Source organism: Mustela lutreola, chromosome 10 (genome assembly GCF_030435805.1).
Source record: "Mustela lutreola isolate mMusLut2 chromosome 10, mMusLut2.pri, whole genome shotgun sequence".
Classification (NCBI taxonomy): Eukaryota; Metazoa; Chordata; class Mammalia; order Carnivora; family Mustelidae; genus Mustela; species Mustela lutreola.
The window spans coordinates 18,692,882-18,709,285 of NC_081299.1; the positions used below are offsets into that span (position 1 = coordinate 18,692,882).

At 49.1% G+C, this 16,404-nt stretch overlaps 1 protein-coding gene across 1 annotated transcript in view; it reads left to right on the top strand.

The window, feature by feature from the left end:
• MAN1C1 (mannosidase alpha class 1C member 1) overlaps positions 1-16,404 on the top strand; it is a 139,010-nt gene that overhangs the window by 45,934 nt on the left and 76,672 nt on the right. The window contains exon 2 of the mRNA XM_059135383.1: positions 6,743-6,839. Coding sequence (XP_058991366.1) covers positions 6,743-6,839 — 97 coding nt within the window. The remainder of the gene's footprint in view (positions 1-6,742; positions 6,840-16,404) is intronic.

Here is a 16,404-nt window from a genome sequence, read left to right on the forward strand (position 1 = left end):
GCAAAGCCTTTGTAATAAAACGGAAAATGTTTATGTCGTCATCCCTGGAAGAAGCAAAGATGAATGGGAAAAGAATAGAAAGGAAAACACCAAAATGGGAATGGTGGTTATAGTATTTGAATAATGGGTGGTGGTTTCCTTTCTGCTTTTTTACAGTGAACGTCTATATGTTAGATACATTAAAAGATAGATAGATAGATAATGGAGTCTTTATTTATATATATATATTTTTAAGTAAGTTCTACGCCCACTGTGGGGCTTGAATTCACAACCCTGAAAACAAACATTGCATGTTCTGCCAACTGAACCCACTGGGTGCCTCCTGAATGAGTTTTTTTAAAAAAATAATTTCAGATTTGTAGAAAAGTTGCAAATATCTAACAAAGGTTTCACTTTTACCCTTTACCCAGATTCCTCAAATATTAACATTTTACCTTTTGCTTTTTTTCTCTCTCCCCAACACACAGTTTTCTGAACCATTTGAGAGTAAGTTGCAACCATAATTCCCCTTAAATATTTCATTGTGTATTACCAAAAACTTAGTGCCACTTTTCTACATAACCACAGTAAAACCCTTCAAAGAAGAAATTAACAGTGGTATCACCGATACTAGCGATTCCTACACCCCATTCAAATTTTGTCAGTTGTCTTGACAATTGTCTTCATAGAAATAATAATAATTGTTATTTCTGCTCCAGGATCACATTCAAGTTCACGTGTGACATTTAGTTCATGTCTCCCTAGTCTCCTTTGATCTAGAACAATCCCTAAGTCTTTCCTTTTCTTCCATGACCTTGACATTTTTGAAGAGTGAAGGTCATTTATGTTGTACATGGTCTCCTGATTTCCGTTTGTGTGATCCTTCCTCATGATTCAGCTTAGGTTTGAATTTTGGGGCAGAATACTAGTGAAATAAAGGACTGCCTATCCAGTGGCATATGACATTGATTTGTCCCTACTAATAATTTTTAAAAATGCAAATAACTGTAGGGCACCTGGGTGGCTCAATCAGTTAAACATCTACCTTTGGCTCGGGTCATGATCCTGGGGTCCTGGAATCGAGCCCCACATTGGGCTCTCTCCCATTCCCCCCTCATGGTCTCTCCCTTGCTCTGTCAAATAAATAAATAAAATCTTAAAAAATATATATAAATAAATTTATTGAGCTATAGTTCATGTACCATAAAATTCACCTTTTTTGAAAGTATAAAATTCAGTGATTTTGTATATTCACAGAGTTGTACACTCTTCCTCATCAATTATAGAACATTTTCAACACCCCAAAAAGACCTCATTTCCACTAGCAGTCATTCCCTATATCTTCTTTACCCAGTCCCTGGTGACTACTAACCTACTTTTCATCTGCATGAATTTGCCTATTCTGGACATTTCGTAGAAATGGGATACTACACTCTGTGGCCTTTTGTGTCTGGGTTTTGAGGTTCCTCTTTGCTGTAGCATGTGGCAGTATTTCATTTCTTTTTTTTTTTTTTTTATGACTGAGTACTATTCCATTGCATATATATGGTTTTTTCCTACATGTTGGTTCATTTATTAGTCAGTGGACATTTGGGTTTTTCAATTTTTTGCTGTTACAGGCAGTGTTGCTATGCATACACATATATAAATTTTTTGTATGGACTTGTGTTTTTTATTTTCTAGATGTGTAAGGGGACCCCTAGGTTCAGTGATTCACCAGGGGGGCTCATAAGACTCAGAACTTGGTCCTACTCCCAGCTGTGATCTGCACTGTAGTGAAAGGACACAGAGAAAAATCAGCAGAGGGAAAAAGGGCATGCAGGGAATCCCAGAGGAAACCAGGCACAGCTTCTAAGAGTCCTCTCCCAGCAGGATCATACAGGGTACGCCAAATTCTTCCAGCACTGAATCGTGACAACATGTGTGAGGTGTTATTTAATATCAGGGAAGCTTATTAGAGACTCAGAGCCAGAGGATTTTATTGGGGGCTGGTCATACAGGCCCCACTTTAGCACATACCCAAATCCTAGACTCCCAGAAGGAGAGCAGGTAGGTATCCAGCCTCCCAGACTGTACAGTCTAAGGATAGGAAACCACCTTCACCAGTTCGAGAATGGTGGACTGCTCGTGGAATCCTCATTCCCAGATGCCAGCCGAGGACCAGCCTTGCTGAGTCCTTGAGTTCTTTTCTGCACAGCTCCATAGGAGTGGAGTTGCTGGGCCCCATGGGAACTTTCTATTTAACTTTTTTTGCCAAACTGTTCTCCAGAGGGATTGCACCACTTTCATTCCCACCCACAATGTATGAGGGTTCCAATTTCTCCCCATTGTGGCCAACACTAGTTTTTGTTCATCTTTTTTTTATTTTATAGCCTCCTAGGAGGCACTAATAGGTTTTTAAGTTAATGATTTGCAAGCATTTAGAACAAAAAAAGGGTGATTCATAGGAGCCAAAATGGGTTCTCTAAGAACAAACCATGCCCATCCAATCCTGGATTTTCCTTAAAAAAAGAAAAAAGGCAAAAAAAAAAAAAAAGCAGCAATTTATTTTTTCTGTACTAGCTATGCTAGGGGAGTGTTTTTGTGTTTCAGCCCTGTCCTTCACAATGTCTTCATGTGCCAAAATGGAGACGCAGAGGTTGTATTGATTGGTGGGTTCCTCACTTGCTGACAGGTAACACTCAAAAATGCAACATCCAGGAGGAAGGCCTCTGCGGTGATTTCCCGGATACTGTTCTCAGGCCCCCTTTTTAGTGTTCCTGTCCAAAACTCGGAGGGGAGACACAGATGGCAGTCCTATCAAGTTTGCAGATTACCCAAAGCAGGCAGATACATGCACATTGAATTGTAAGATCTGGTTCCAGAAGATCCTGATGGCACAGAAGGGTAGGCAGAGTCCTACAACATAAAATTATTAGGGGCAAATGGCAAGTTCACGCCCACAGGATCTGGTCCAGAAGCAACCAGGGAGAGTTTGCACTTCAGTTTCTTCTCATTAACGAAAGTATAGCCAACCTTCACAAATGGGCAACAAAGTCTTAGGGCACCCCGGAAAAACACGGTGATGTATGGGTCTGCAGTTTCAGGGAATTCAGAGATCGGCCAGGAGGAGAATTGTTGAAGGAGCTGGGCTGCTCGGTGGGCCAACAGATAGCCCAAGGTGACTAGAGAGTTGGCTCTCCCTTTCTGAAGGTCTCTGGTATAAAGGCAGTATAAACTGTCTTTCCCATGGCCCATAGGGGAAAACAGATTTGGACTAATTAAGGAAGCATTTTGTGAAACTGTAGTCAAATGGGCTGCCCGGTAAGGTGGTGAGCATCCCATCACTGGGGGTATTCAAAGAGGCATTACTTAATCTTTAATTAAGGAACTTGCATGGGCCAGGAGGTAGTCTGGATGACCTTTGAGGTCTTAGAATTCCCTAGCATGAAGCGAGGATCTGTCCACCCCTAAAGTACAGTTCAGGGGTCACCCAGGGCATGTTATCACCAGCTCCAGAGTGAGATAGCCTTTCCGTCGTTCGTCCTCTTCCTGTGCCCCTCACAGTCCTGTTTGTCCATCAGGACACTTGGGTACCCACTTGAGACACACACTTGCCCTCTTCTCAGTGCCTCTGTTGCCAAGAAGCCCTTCTCCTCTGACCCATTACCTATCTTACCCAGGACACGTGAGGTCCACCAGTCTGCCAACCATGTGTTAAACTCTACAGCCATTTTCTTGTTCTCACAGCCATTCAGCAAATATTCGGGGACACCTAGTATGTGCCAGGCCCTGGATGCATTGTGAGACATGCAGTAATGACCAGGGGTTTGGTGGGTGAGGGGGCCCCACATAATAGCTTGACTGGCAGGCTGCTGTGGGCTGTGAAGTCAAGAGTGTGGGGAAGGAGTGGGGGCCTGACTTAGGCATGCCTAGGGAAGTGGCCTCCTGCAAAAGTGCTGTTTCAGCTGGGATCTGAAGGAAGGGAAGCAGTAGTCAGGGGAGGAGAACGTGGGCCCATAGCTGCATTCCTGCTGGGGCTGTAACCCAGACTGTCGCTGAGCACAGGACAGGACACCAGCTCGGGGCTGGCTTAGCATGCTTCAGGAAGAGAAGTACAGACTGCCTGGTGGGAGTCTTTTCCTGTCCCTTGCTCATCCAGTGCCCAGGTTGAGCCACTTGTGACCCGAGATGGGAGACCTGAATGTGTCCGCACGCACACGCATGCTTATGTGTGTGAGTGTGAGAGAGAGTTGAGAGCCACTCTGGTTGCCTTCTGAATCCAGTCCCAAGTGGCATAGGGATTATTTGTGCCTTCATTCCCCTCCACTGGTGTGGATGACTGAGGTAATGGGCCCCGTTCCAAATGTCTCCACATCCGCACAGTGGCAGCTCCCATGGGAACATGTACAGACCCGTGATTCTCCTAATCACTCGGGTACACCCACTTCTCTCTCTTTCTTGCAAGCAGGAGGGGTTTGGAGGTCCTCCCCCTCCAGACCTCTGCTGCTTCTTTCCTGCTGTCATATATGTTTTACCAGCCTCCTGCCGCTCTCCCCGCACCCCTCCCCAACCTCAACTCTCATTGACTTAACTGAGGGAGCCTCCAGATGAGAGATACTGAGGGAGGAGGCCAGTCTCCCTTAAGCACTCATACCCGGTAATTAGTTTCTGTTATTGCCAATTCAGGGTAAGTAGAAAATAACAGAGGAATGGAACTAGGACTCAAAGCCCATGCCAAGTGCTTGGCATGCGTTACCATGACATTTGCATGTGTGTCACATGGGAAGTCACATACCAGGCCGAGCACTGGTGTAGGTTTGGCCAGCCTGGGAGTTGAAAGAGCCTGGTTCCCAGCCCTGCTGGCTGTGTCATCCTGACCACTTCCATCTCTGAGCCTCAGTTTGAACATCTGGGAAATGGAGAGGTGCTGCCAGATCCCTCTGTCACTTCACAGGGGGCGTGGGCCATAGACTCATCACATCTGCCCTCCTGGGCCGTGTATTTGGGTCACAGCGGCAGGCGCAGCAGAGGTCATGGTCCAGATGTGCCTGGGAGAGACTGCTTCTAAGCCTTGGCGCCTGGAACGGCAGAGCATGGACGGTGAGGGTGGAGATGTCCAGAAGGAGGGGGCTGCGACAGGAGGGTAGGCCAGGAGCGAGAAGGAGAGAAGTAGAAGGGTGCCATACAGTGTCTGGAGGGGAGGTGAGAAGTAGAGACAAACACGTGGACCAGATGGGTGGTTCTCAGGCATGGCCTGTGGACTAGCAGGATCGTGGGGGAACTCGTTAGGAAGGCAAGTTCTTGGGCCCACCACAGACCTGCTGGATCCGAAACTCAAGGATGGGGCCGACGGGCTGATTCAGTAAGCTCTCCAGGTGATGCTGATGCCAGCAAAGTTTGAGAACTAGGGACAGGTGGAAGGAGGGATGGTGGTTGTGGTTTGGAGGAGCAGATTGGGTTTTTAGAGGCTGAAGAGGGCAGAGGACTCGTGCTTGTCAATCACATGCTGTGGCAGGTCAGAAACAACATTTCCAGCTACTTTCTTTCACATAAACCTTTCAGGATTAGGGGTTAAACCTTTCAGCAAAACAGCCCTTGGTATCTCCATTTCCAAGAGAAGTCCACTGAGGCTCAGAAACCTTCAGTCACTTGCCAAGGTCAAAGAAGAGGTGAGGGGCGCACACAGACGGCCCTGGCCTCGAACCCTGTGTTCTTTGCAGTCAGTAAACCAGCTACCTCCCCAGGCACCAGGCCCCCAGCTGTGCCTCTGCTGCCGGCCCCACTGTGACCCAAGCAGCCTGCCATGCAGAGGCAAAAAGGCAGCACTCTAGAGGGGTGAGCCTGGGGGCCAGCGGAGCAGGACTGAACGTCCATTCCTCTAGCCTCCAGGCTAAGTGCATCTGGGGAACCAAGGTGCTGGCGTGATGTTCCCTAGAAACTGACATAGTTTCCTTAAAGTACTAAGAACTCATGCACGGACTGGGGGACAGAGTTGATGAATATTCATTGCTGCGTACCTGTGCCAAGACTTGTGCTGGGTGCTGTTAGGGAAACTGAGGCAGGCATAGTTTCTGGCTTTGAAGAGCTTTTGGTTCATAGCCAGGGAAACAAAGCCTGATAAGTGATTGGCTGGGGTGCTGGGGAACCTGGGATGGCCAGGGTGGGTCAAGCCAAGTGTCAGAAAGGTGCAGAGAGATTTGTGGCAATGTTAAGGGACAGAACAAAGACTTTAGCGGGGGTGGCAGACCTAAAGCTTCAGAGCCACAGGGCATGGGTTCAGTTCGTAGCACTCTCACTGACTCTCTGGCTAACCTTGGACAAATTACCTCGTGTCTTTGCCTTGTCTCCTTATCTGCAGAATGGAGTCAACCATCCCTAGTTCAGGGGTTGTTTTGTACCAGGCATCACTCTGTGAGTTGTTTCCTTCCTTTCAGAGGATAGCTTTAGGCCAGAGCAAAGCAGGAAGGCTTCATGGAAGAGGTATCTTTTCACTTTGGCTCTGAAGGATAGCTAGAATGTATTTATTGCTTTTTGTGTCTCCTCTGAGGAATCCTTGGGTAGACTCTGGGCTCTGGGGTCGTCTGAAGAGAATGGCCGTTCAGGTAGCTGTCACTGTGAATAGAACTATGTGAGAGAGAAAGTGGTCTTCTTCAGTTTGGAAGATTATTATTATTATTTTTTTATATGGCTTCGAATCCTGTTGCAGAGGGCAAAGCCAGTGGCCAGTGCCCGCAGTTGGGAATTGCCACACTCAGGTTCTGTTTCCTGCTTTCTCTTACAGATGATGCAGTTCGCCTGGCGGAGCTACAGACTTTACGCCATGGGGAAAAACGAGCTCCGACCGCTCACAAAAGACGGCTATGAGGGCAACATGTTTGGTGAGTTGGTGTGGGTGAGACCCACAGCCCCTCTGCTGGTTAAGTGGAATTCAATTTTGGCTCTTCCTCCCCAACCCCCTGCTGAGCTGTGTCCCTATTTCCCCAGACTCAGGGCTCCCAAGTCTGAGTTCCTTCTGGGCTCTTCCCTCTCACTTTATACTCTTTGTACGCACTTAGCATCTGTGTTTTGGAGCAAACACACTTGGACGTGTGACTGGGGATGGTGAGGAATGGAGACCTGTTTCCCAGGAGCAGGTCTGGGGCTCTGAAGGACACAGAGGACTGGGTTTGACTCCAGTCCCCCAGGTGTAGCTGTAAGATGATCTCAAGTGAGCTCATGAGAAACGGAACCGGTTTTTGATGAGGTGGGCGAGTGTGCCACCTTTAGGGTCCTGCGGGTGTGTCTTGCACACCCCACCGGTGGACGGTCAGGACTGTCGCTCATCAGGAGTGTCACAGAAACTGCCTTGTGTTGGCAGCACTTGTGTGACCTGCCGCCTCTCTTGCTTGTATGTCTTCCATTTCCAGCTGCGGGTTCTCCTAACTCGAGAGCCTCTCTCAGCTGGACAGTCTGTAGAGTGCCTTATTGTGGGCATGGCCTCACATTCCAAACTTAACACCCTTCCAAGTCGCCAGCTCTCCACTTTTTCTCCAGAAAAGATGCCGGAGGCAGCCTGGCCTGCTTCTTCCCTGAGAGATGGGAGCTGTCTGGGGCTAGAGATGGAAATTCACCCACTGTGTTCCTCACTCCTTAGAGACACAGGTCCCTGAGGTCCAGAACCAAAGAATTAAGTCAGATGAAAAGTCCCAGGAAAATCTTCAAGGGAGATTTAAAGGGATGGCCCTTACGTGTATGGTCTTGTGAGAAGTGCCTGTGTTCCGGGAAGGGGGACATTGGACCTGCCTTCCTCCCTCTAACCAGTCAGCATCACATCCTTTCTGGATGTTCTAATAACTCACTCGCCTTGGGTGTGTGTCTGTGTGAGAAAGAGAGATTTTTGGTAACTTCTTTCATTTTTCTGTTTATCATAGGAACATAGGGGGAAAGAAAAGGTATCAAAAAGTGAAAAACAGACAAAAAATAGCTCATTCTGCCATATACATGCAACCTCTGTTGACCTCTTGTTCATTTCCTTCCCATATTCTCTGTGCCTTTTTTCTCCTCGATATACAATTTTATGTTCTCTCTCTCTCTGGCTTAATGTTATATCATAAGCGTTTCTCTAACTTATTCAAATTTGTCATAAAGGATGGCAATTATTGCAGGGATGTGCCATAATTCATTTAACCATCCTGCTAATGTTGGACAGAAGTCGTTTCTAATTTTTTGCTATTAAAAATAATTCAGCAGTTGTCATCTTTGTGCATAAAATGTTGTCTTTGGATAGATTCCTAGGGAGGACTCCTGAGTCAGAAGAGAGAAAGGCAGATATTTCTTTAACGTCAAGTATGAGATGTGTAGAGTCTGGTTATCTTCTCTGTCTTGGAACATAGACCTTCCCCGATGTCCCACATTAGCCCTGGGGAAAGGGGCCAGCGTGGGTCTCACCACAGTCATTGGAGCTTTGGCTACCAGTGTAAATCTGGGATGGAACCACGGAGGCTTCCCCTCTCCTTCTCGCTGACAGTTTGCAGATATCCAGGGAATTGGTGGAAGTCAGGGGAGGCTGACTCCTGAAACTGCACAGCCCGGGCATAGCTATTGCTCAGACCATCCATGGGGCAGAGGGAGCACCATGGGGAGCATTATGGGTAGGACTAAGCCCAGTCCCATTGTGTGAAATTCCTCGGGTCTGTCCTTTGCATCTCGACTCTTCAGTCCCTTTTCAGTCACCGGACCTGATGGAGAAAGTATGGGCAGCTAGAACAGTGGAAAGAAACTTGGACTTTGAGTCTGACGTACCTGGATACAAGTCCTCACTCTGTCCTGAGCTATCTGTGTAGCCAAGCCTGAGTTGCTTAACCTCTCTGGACCCCTGCTCATTTGTCCTTCATACTGGACTACTATGAGAGCACATATGAACATGCAAAGGGCCCAGTATGTGCCAGTGGTTTACGATTGACAGTATAATACATGCAGTCAGCAGTTGCCCAGGTGAGCCCGTGGGAAGTCCTGAGGTCTCCTCAGTGTCCATCTCCCAGAGCAGCCGCTCCCCTGGTGCCAATCCTCCCATGCCTCTAGGAGTCCTGGCAGCGTCTTTCCTGTGCAGCCAGCAAAGAGGGTGCAGTGGGCAGCTGGCTCCTGGGAAAGGTTTAGTCTTTCACTCAACAAATGCTTATGGACTACTTTCTGGTCCATAAGCTGTGTGACCTTAGGCAAGGCATTTCTCCATGAACCCGAGTTTTTCTGCACAGTGGTACTAATGAAAACATCAGACTTATAGCCCAGGGCCTGCCTGACACACAGAACCTACTTAATAGGTAGTAGCTGTGACTGTGGTTACCCACAAATGTGTCTTATGAGCCAGAGGCTTATGGGAATGCACCCAGAGGAGGAGCTTCTAGTTTGGGGTGGAGCCATAAGGGGCTTTGAAGCCAAACTATTCCCAAAGATAGAAGGAGGTGAGCTAACCTGGGTTAAGCTGCTTGTCACCCTCCCTGTTCTTTTTCCAGAGTCACATAGGCTGCTAGGTGGTATCATTGCTGGGCTCTGGCCGCTGCCGTCTTCAGTGACTTCACTGCAGACTGAGCCCTGCCAGCAAGGCCAGGTGGCAGCAGCGCACCCCCGCCCGACCTGGCTGAGCTGTTCGGACATGGGCTCACGCAGGGCTGAGAGGGGTGCATACGGGGAAGAGTCACGAGTTCACGCTGGTGTCTGGCTTTGCAGTGAGAACATCAGATGCCGAGCCTGGTCTCCTGTGCAGCATTTCACCAAATTGAATTCTGCTCCCAGCTGCCCATGCACCCCTCCCTGAATCCGTTCTCACGCCGAGAGTGAGACTGCCGAGCGATGTGTCTCTTGAGCCAGTTTTTGTGTCCTTCACAATTCAGAGTGAAAGAGGCTTCCATTTTCCTAACCTCCAGCTCAGCGGGTCCATCAGAAAATGTTCCCAAGCCCCTTGTGCTTCGAGCAAGGCCTTAGCCTGCTCATTGCCTTGTGGCCCAGGCCATGGTGGATATCTGCCTTGTTCCCCTTCCTCTGAGAGGTCGCTCCAGTTGTCCCTGTTAGTGTCCAGCCAGGTGGTGGAGAGAGTTTAGACTTTGGATCTAAGCAGGCCTGAGGAGAACCTCTGTGTTGCCACTTAGTAGCTCTGTGGCGTCCCACTGCGGAGTGGGGCAGAGACTCCCACCTCCTGGGCGGTGGTGACAGACTAGAGATGGACTGAGGCCTCGCCTGGAGCCAGGTCCAGAGTGGGCACTCGATGGCAGCTCTCTGATCACTAGTAAGTCACAGGGTCAAGTCTGCCAGTCGCAGAACGCCTTCGGGGAGGGGAGGGAGCAGAGCCAGCGGTGACGCGGCCGCTGGAGTGCCACAAAGCATGATGGCTCAGTACACAGAGGCCCAGCTTCCTTACCTGCAGAAGGGCCTGCTGCTAGGACTGGGAAGGACACTCAGTAAGCCGGCTGAGGAGCTTGCGTTTGCATGCTGCTGTGCCACTTCTCAGTTGTGTGACCTTGTGCAAGTTTCTTAACCTTTCTGGGCCTCACGGTCCCAGCTGTAAAGTTGGGACCACAATACTACCTACTCACAGGATTGTTTTAAGAACTACATGAGCTAAGACATGAGAAGTGCGCATATTCATGTCTGGCATTCTTCAAGTCAGCTGCTATGAGGGTGACGTCAGGCTCTTAGGACAGTGTGTGCCTCTCTCACGTTGACTGGAGCGTGTCCAAGACCCCTGGATCCAAGGACCCACGTGAGGGTTCCAGGGCTCTGCAAGACCAGATCCCTCCTGTCCTGTCGCCCCAGCCCTGGAGTGCCCATGGCAGGAATCGTGGGTGGGCAGCCCACCGGCAGGCAGTGTCCTGTTCACTCCTTCATTTAAGCAGCTTACAGAGGAATTTTTAGGCAGGGAAAGGTTAAAGTTCAAGACCATGGAAAAAATCAGCCTCCTGCCAGGATAAGAGTTTCCGGGCGGGTAGTAAGTGACACCTTGCACTGGTGCCAGCTTCCAGCCCTGAAGCACTTAAAGAGCATTAATCCTCCCAAGAAGTCATAGTGAGCCCTGATAACTTCATCTTCCCTTGGCAGCAAGGAAAACCAGCAGGGCACAGAGCCTTGGGAGTGGGTGCCACCAGAGAGGGTGAAAGGGTTTCAAGGCAACTCCCACTCCTTCCTCTGAGTCAGGGAGAACCAAGGTCAGAGAGCGGAAGGGACTTGCCCAAGGTGACACAGCACGTTAATTACAGGACTAGGGACTTAGACTCTGGTGGCCTGAGTCCCAGCCCAGTGCTCTTTGCACCACCCACTCTGAGATTAGCTAAACTGACCGAGGCCAGATTGTTGAGAGGCAGGCCTATGGTCATGGCCAGATCACCACTAGGAGCTGGAAATTTGCAGAGCTTCAGAGGGAGCAGACTACCAGGAGATGTATGATTTGGGGGCAGAGAGCCCACCCACTTCCTGTACCTGCATCACACCGGGCACTGTAGCTATATTCTCTCGTGTCCTACTCACAGCCCTTGTAAGGAATGTATTACCTATTTGATCCCCATTTCACAGATGAGGACTCTGAGGCTAGGCAAGTTTTAGGACTTGCTTAGTCACACAGTTATCAAGCAGAGACCTGATCATAAGGCTGTCAAACTTCAAAACCCAGTCCATAAGCCACTGTGCTGCCCGCTGCCCTGTCCCCCAGTGGCCATATACAGTGGCCACAGAGAAGGGAACAGGGCAGAGGGTTGGTCTCAGGGTTGGTGGGGCTGCATCTTCTGCTCCCCTGCCCTGACGGAAGCCCAGAGAGGACACACACTTCCTAGGTCTGCAGCCATGCTTCTCCACGCATCATTAGTTAGTGGACATCGGCTGAGTACTCAGGGCTTGGAAAAAGTTTCAGATGTTCCTCTTTTCTTCCAGCATAGGAGAATACCTTAATCCCCACCCAATAACCTGAAAACACAGAATTGCAAAGCATGCCATTGGCTGTCAGTATGAGGAGCCGAGGGTAGTATGGTTTTGAGAACCATGCCTGCTTGAGTTTGAATGCTGGCTCTCAGTCATGAGTCCTGTGCCTGTGGCCTGGTTTCCTAATCTCTCTGCACCTCAGTTTCTCCATCTGTACAATGAGAATAACCCCTCCTTCACCCAGCAGTTGGGGAGATTAGATAAAATTCACGTGCAGTGCCTGCCCGCGTGCCTCCACGTCCCTGTCTTTGTATGCTTGTTAACCATAAGCTACTGCCATTATTATTCTGTTTCTTAAAAGAATACTCAGGAAAATAATTGTATTCCAAGGAAAGAAACAGTGCCTGGCACATAACACATCGTGGGCCTCCAATACATATTTTGGAATGAATGAATTGCCTACCACTGTCTCTGCATGCCCTGTTTCCCCTTAGCCCTTCGTTCTTGGTTTGGCTGGGAAGGGCTGGATCTGGCTTTGTTCTCTTCCTCTTGTTCTCTTCAGCGGCCTTGACCTCCTCCTCTGTCGCAGAGCGAGTTTAGAATCAGCAGACTAACCCCGGAAGAGCAAGGGTCCTGCTTAGTCAGCAGATGTGCTTCTCGGGCATCTTCTCTGTGGAGCTTGGAGGAGCTCGCGTGGTCTAGCCGGCCCGGGAGGACTGTGAGAGCCCCAAATTGGATTCCGCCTCTGCCTTGTGAATCCCCGATAGAACTGCCAACCAAATCCCCGTTTCGAGGGATGATTTATGGCCTTGGGTGAGTTAAGAGGCGAAATGAACACAGCATGATTTTCAGATCACAGGCTGGGAATGTTCGGCCTTGGCAGGGAGAAAAATCATCTTTGCCTTGTAAACGGAGCAAATATGATGTTGAAGAGGGAATAAATCCAGGTCCCAAGATGTCACTTTTACAATTGCTTTTTGGCGTGTGACTTAGTAGTGCCTTCTGCAAAATGCTCACAGTCTCCTACACACACACCCCGGTCTGCCTGGATCTTTCTGTGGGGGTGAGAGTTACTCCACCAGCATGGCTGCCTAGGGAACTGCACGCTTTGCCAGAGAGACCGTTCGCAAAAACCACCTGCTTCTGCAGTTTCCCCAGAACTCCATGTTGTTTCCACGATCTCGAAACCTGTTCCCGGGAGGCAGCCCTTTGATGTTAGAGGTACGCCTGGGGTCAGATCCTCAGCATTTACCAACTGAATGAAATTGGGCGAGTCACAAAATTCCCCAAACCTCAGTTTACTCACCTGGGAAGGTGGGGGCAGGGGCAGGTCGCCCCAGTACCCTGCCTGGCATGCATGCCCCCACCCCTGGTTCCTCCCCGCCTTCCCCTGCTTTTGGGTAACAGAACGCGTTGACTTCTCTGGCTGAAAATGCCATATCCACTTTTATGAGTTTGGTTGTTTTTCTGAAAAAACAAACACCCAGTTTCCATCCATCGTTCTTGGGAAATCGTCATCAGGCCATGTCGCTCACTGATTTTTAGCAAGCTGTGGTGCACATTCCTGACCCAGGCTCTGGGTTTGTTTTGAAAAAGAGCTGTCGTCTGCGTCGGAAGTGGGGATGTTGCTCATCCTTGCATAGAACGGGTCAGGCGTAAGGGCATCGAGCAAGCCTTCCGGGGAGTCACATGTTTTGGGAGCCATGGCTGCTCCATCCGGAGGCTGCGGGGGCTCTCAGAGCACAGAGGAAATGGATTAGAAGCACCGGTCACTGGCAGATGGGCTTTTAGCACGAGGAGGGTAATGGGATGAAAATATTGACCCCACATGTGAAGGACAGGCAGAACCGGCAGTTGCCAGTCAGATGCTATGGTCATCTGGGGGGAGGGGGTTCTCCCAGTGGCCTTGGATGATATGTCCATGATTTTGCCTGCCACCACCTCCTAAAAACCAGAAAGCCCCTCAGGTCACATGGGTAATTATTGGAGCAAAGCACTCCCCTCTGAACTAGCCTGCTGGATGTTCCCTCTCTCATGCCGCTGACAGTTCAAGGCATGAGGCTGGCTGCACCCTCCTCCCGCAAAGATTTTTTTTTCTTCCCAAGCACTTTCTAATTAAGATGCGTCTCGGCTGTTTTCTTTTTCTTTTTTGTTTAAAAGGCTTCCCACCAGCACAGAGCATAATTTATTTCTCTAAAAACTATAGTAGCAGGTTGTTGTAAAAAGAAAACTCGAGGTCAGGAGCCTCGGGTCCCCATCCCAGCCCTGGCGCCAGCAGCCGTGTGAGCCGGCGGCCTCCTTTGGGCTTCGTCCGGTCTTCAGTACAAAGAAAGATGCCCATCCCCTCTGTGATTCCTGGTTGGTTACCAGGCTGATTTCTTCTTCTTCTTCTTCTTTTTTTCTTTTTCCGCCTCTGAGAGGCTATTTGGGCTGTGCTGGTTCTTTTGAAATCTGAAATTTTAGTAGCAAGTCTTGTCTCTGTCAGGGAGAAGTGAGTCAGGGTATCTATTCCCAGAGCAAGTCGCTGGATGCCTGAGATGATTCATATCGAAAGTGACATTCCCTCCTGGAGGCGGGGTGTTCCCACCCACTTTCCAAAGACCTTGCCTTCCTTGGAAACAAGGCTGAGCCCACAGCAGACAGCCAGCCCCCTTTCTCTTCGCACCACATTGATGGCAAGCACTTGCCAAATTTCCCAACAAACTCAGTGACAAATAGGTATGTGAATTCGCAGAATCTCAGACTGTCAGTGCCAGTTGGATTCTTTGAAACCATCTGGTCCGATGTCTGGAGGATGGGGAACGAGGCACTCAGAGGGACAGGGACTCTCACAAAAGCCTGACAGCCAGGACTCAGCCCTGGTCTTTTCACTTGAGCCTCTTTTTTTTTTTTTTTTTTTTAATGACCTTTTAAACACTGAAATGTAACTTAGATCTTACCTACAGCAGAAGGCACAATCCCACTGAGTTTTACAGATGGGTACAACCTGTAGCTATGCCGCAGATCAAGGTAGCATTTCCCAGACCCCACAAGGTCCCCTCGGGCCCCTCACACTCAGCCCCCCAAAAGCCACTGCTATTCTGACTTTTGTTGTCTTAGATTACTTTAGTCGGCTTCAAAATTTCGCACCAGACTTTCTATACTCTTTCATGGTTTGCTGCTTTTCACTCATAATTCTATCATAAACAGGAGTTCACTCCTTTACAAGTTTACCCACCCATTCTACTGTTGTTGGACATTTTTATTTCCAGTTCGCGGCAACTGCAAGCAAACTCCATACCCATCAGCAGCCTCTCTTTCCAGCAGTCCCTCTCCTGCCAGCCCTTGGCAGCCGCTGATCTACTTTCTTTTCCTACACAGATTTGCCTATTCTGGACATTGCATATGAAAAGGAACGTATGATATCTGGTCTCTTGCGACTGACTTCTTTCCTTGGGCCTCATTTTTCATGGTTCCTCCGCACGGTGGAATGTACCGGTTCCTCATTTCCCCTTACTGCCAAATAATATCCCGTCCTGCGAGTAGACCATATTTTATTTATCCTTTCAGCAGTTGATGGACATTTGGATTGTGTCTGCTTTATATTTTTTATTTTTTGGCTCTTCCGAATAATGCAGCTCTGAACATTCATGTGCAAGTCTTTGGGTGGACGTGGGTTTTCATTTCTCTGGGGTGTCTGTCTAGGAGGGGACTGGCTGGATCACGTGGTAGCTCTGTGTGTAAACTTCTGAGCAACTGCCAGGCTGTTCTGCACGGTGGCTACACCATTTTACATTCCTATGGGAGTACTTGAGGGTTACAGACACTTTCGTACATGCTTTTTGGTGGGAAACGAGCAGCCACTTAACGCTGGGATTCACCCAGGATTTGAACATCTGGGTCATACCATATTGGTATGTTGAACTTTAGTTGGATGCTACCAGTCTTGCCAAGTGGAGAAATGGATCAGCAGTCGCACCGGCCATCGGGTGGGAGTTCTAGTCTCTCCATTATCCTTGCCAACGCTTGCTGTCATCAGTATGCTTCATTGTCGCCTCCTACTGAATATTTCCCTCTTAATCAAGATGCTGTACCCGGGGCACCTGGGTGGCTCAGTCAGTTAAGTGTCTGCCTTTGGCTCAAGTCATGATCTCGGGGTCATGGGATGGAGCCCTACATTGGGCTCCCTGCTCAGTGGGGTGTCTGCTTCTCCCTTTCCTTCTGCCCCTCCCCTACCGCTGTGCACTCTCTCTCTCTCAAATCAGTAAATAAAATCTAAAAAAAAAGCCACACCCTTTGTTCAAACCCCGAGCTTCCCAGGCATGTGCTCCCTGGAGCAGAGCTGTCCTGTACTGCCCCTCAGCCCTGGTCTGAAAGGGTCCCTGCTCTTCCCACCTCAACCTAGGTGTGAATTGGACCTCCCAGGATGGCTGCCTCAAGGGCTCATTATAGCAGGAGGAATGGTTAGCAAAGTCTTCCTTCATTACCCCGTCCCCATGCTATCTCCCAGTGCCATGGGGCGACCTCTCTGCTCCCCAGCCCACCCCAGCCATAACACACAGGTCCAAAATAGTGTGAATT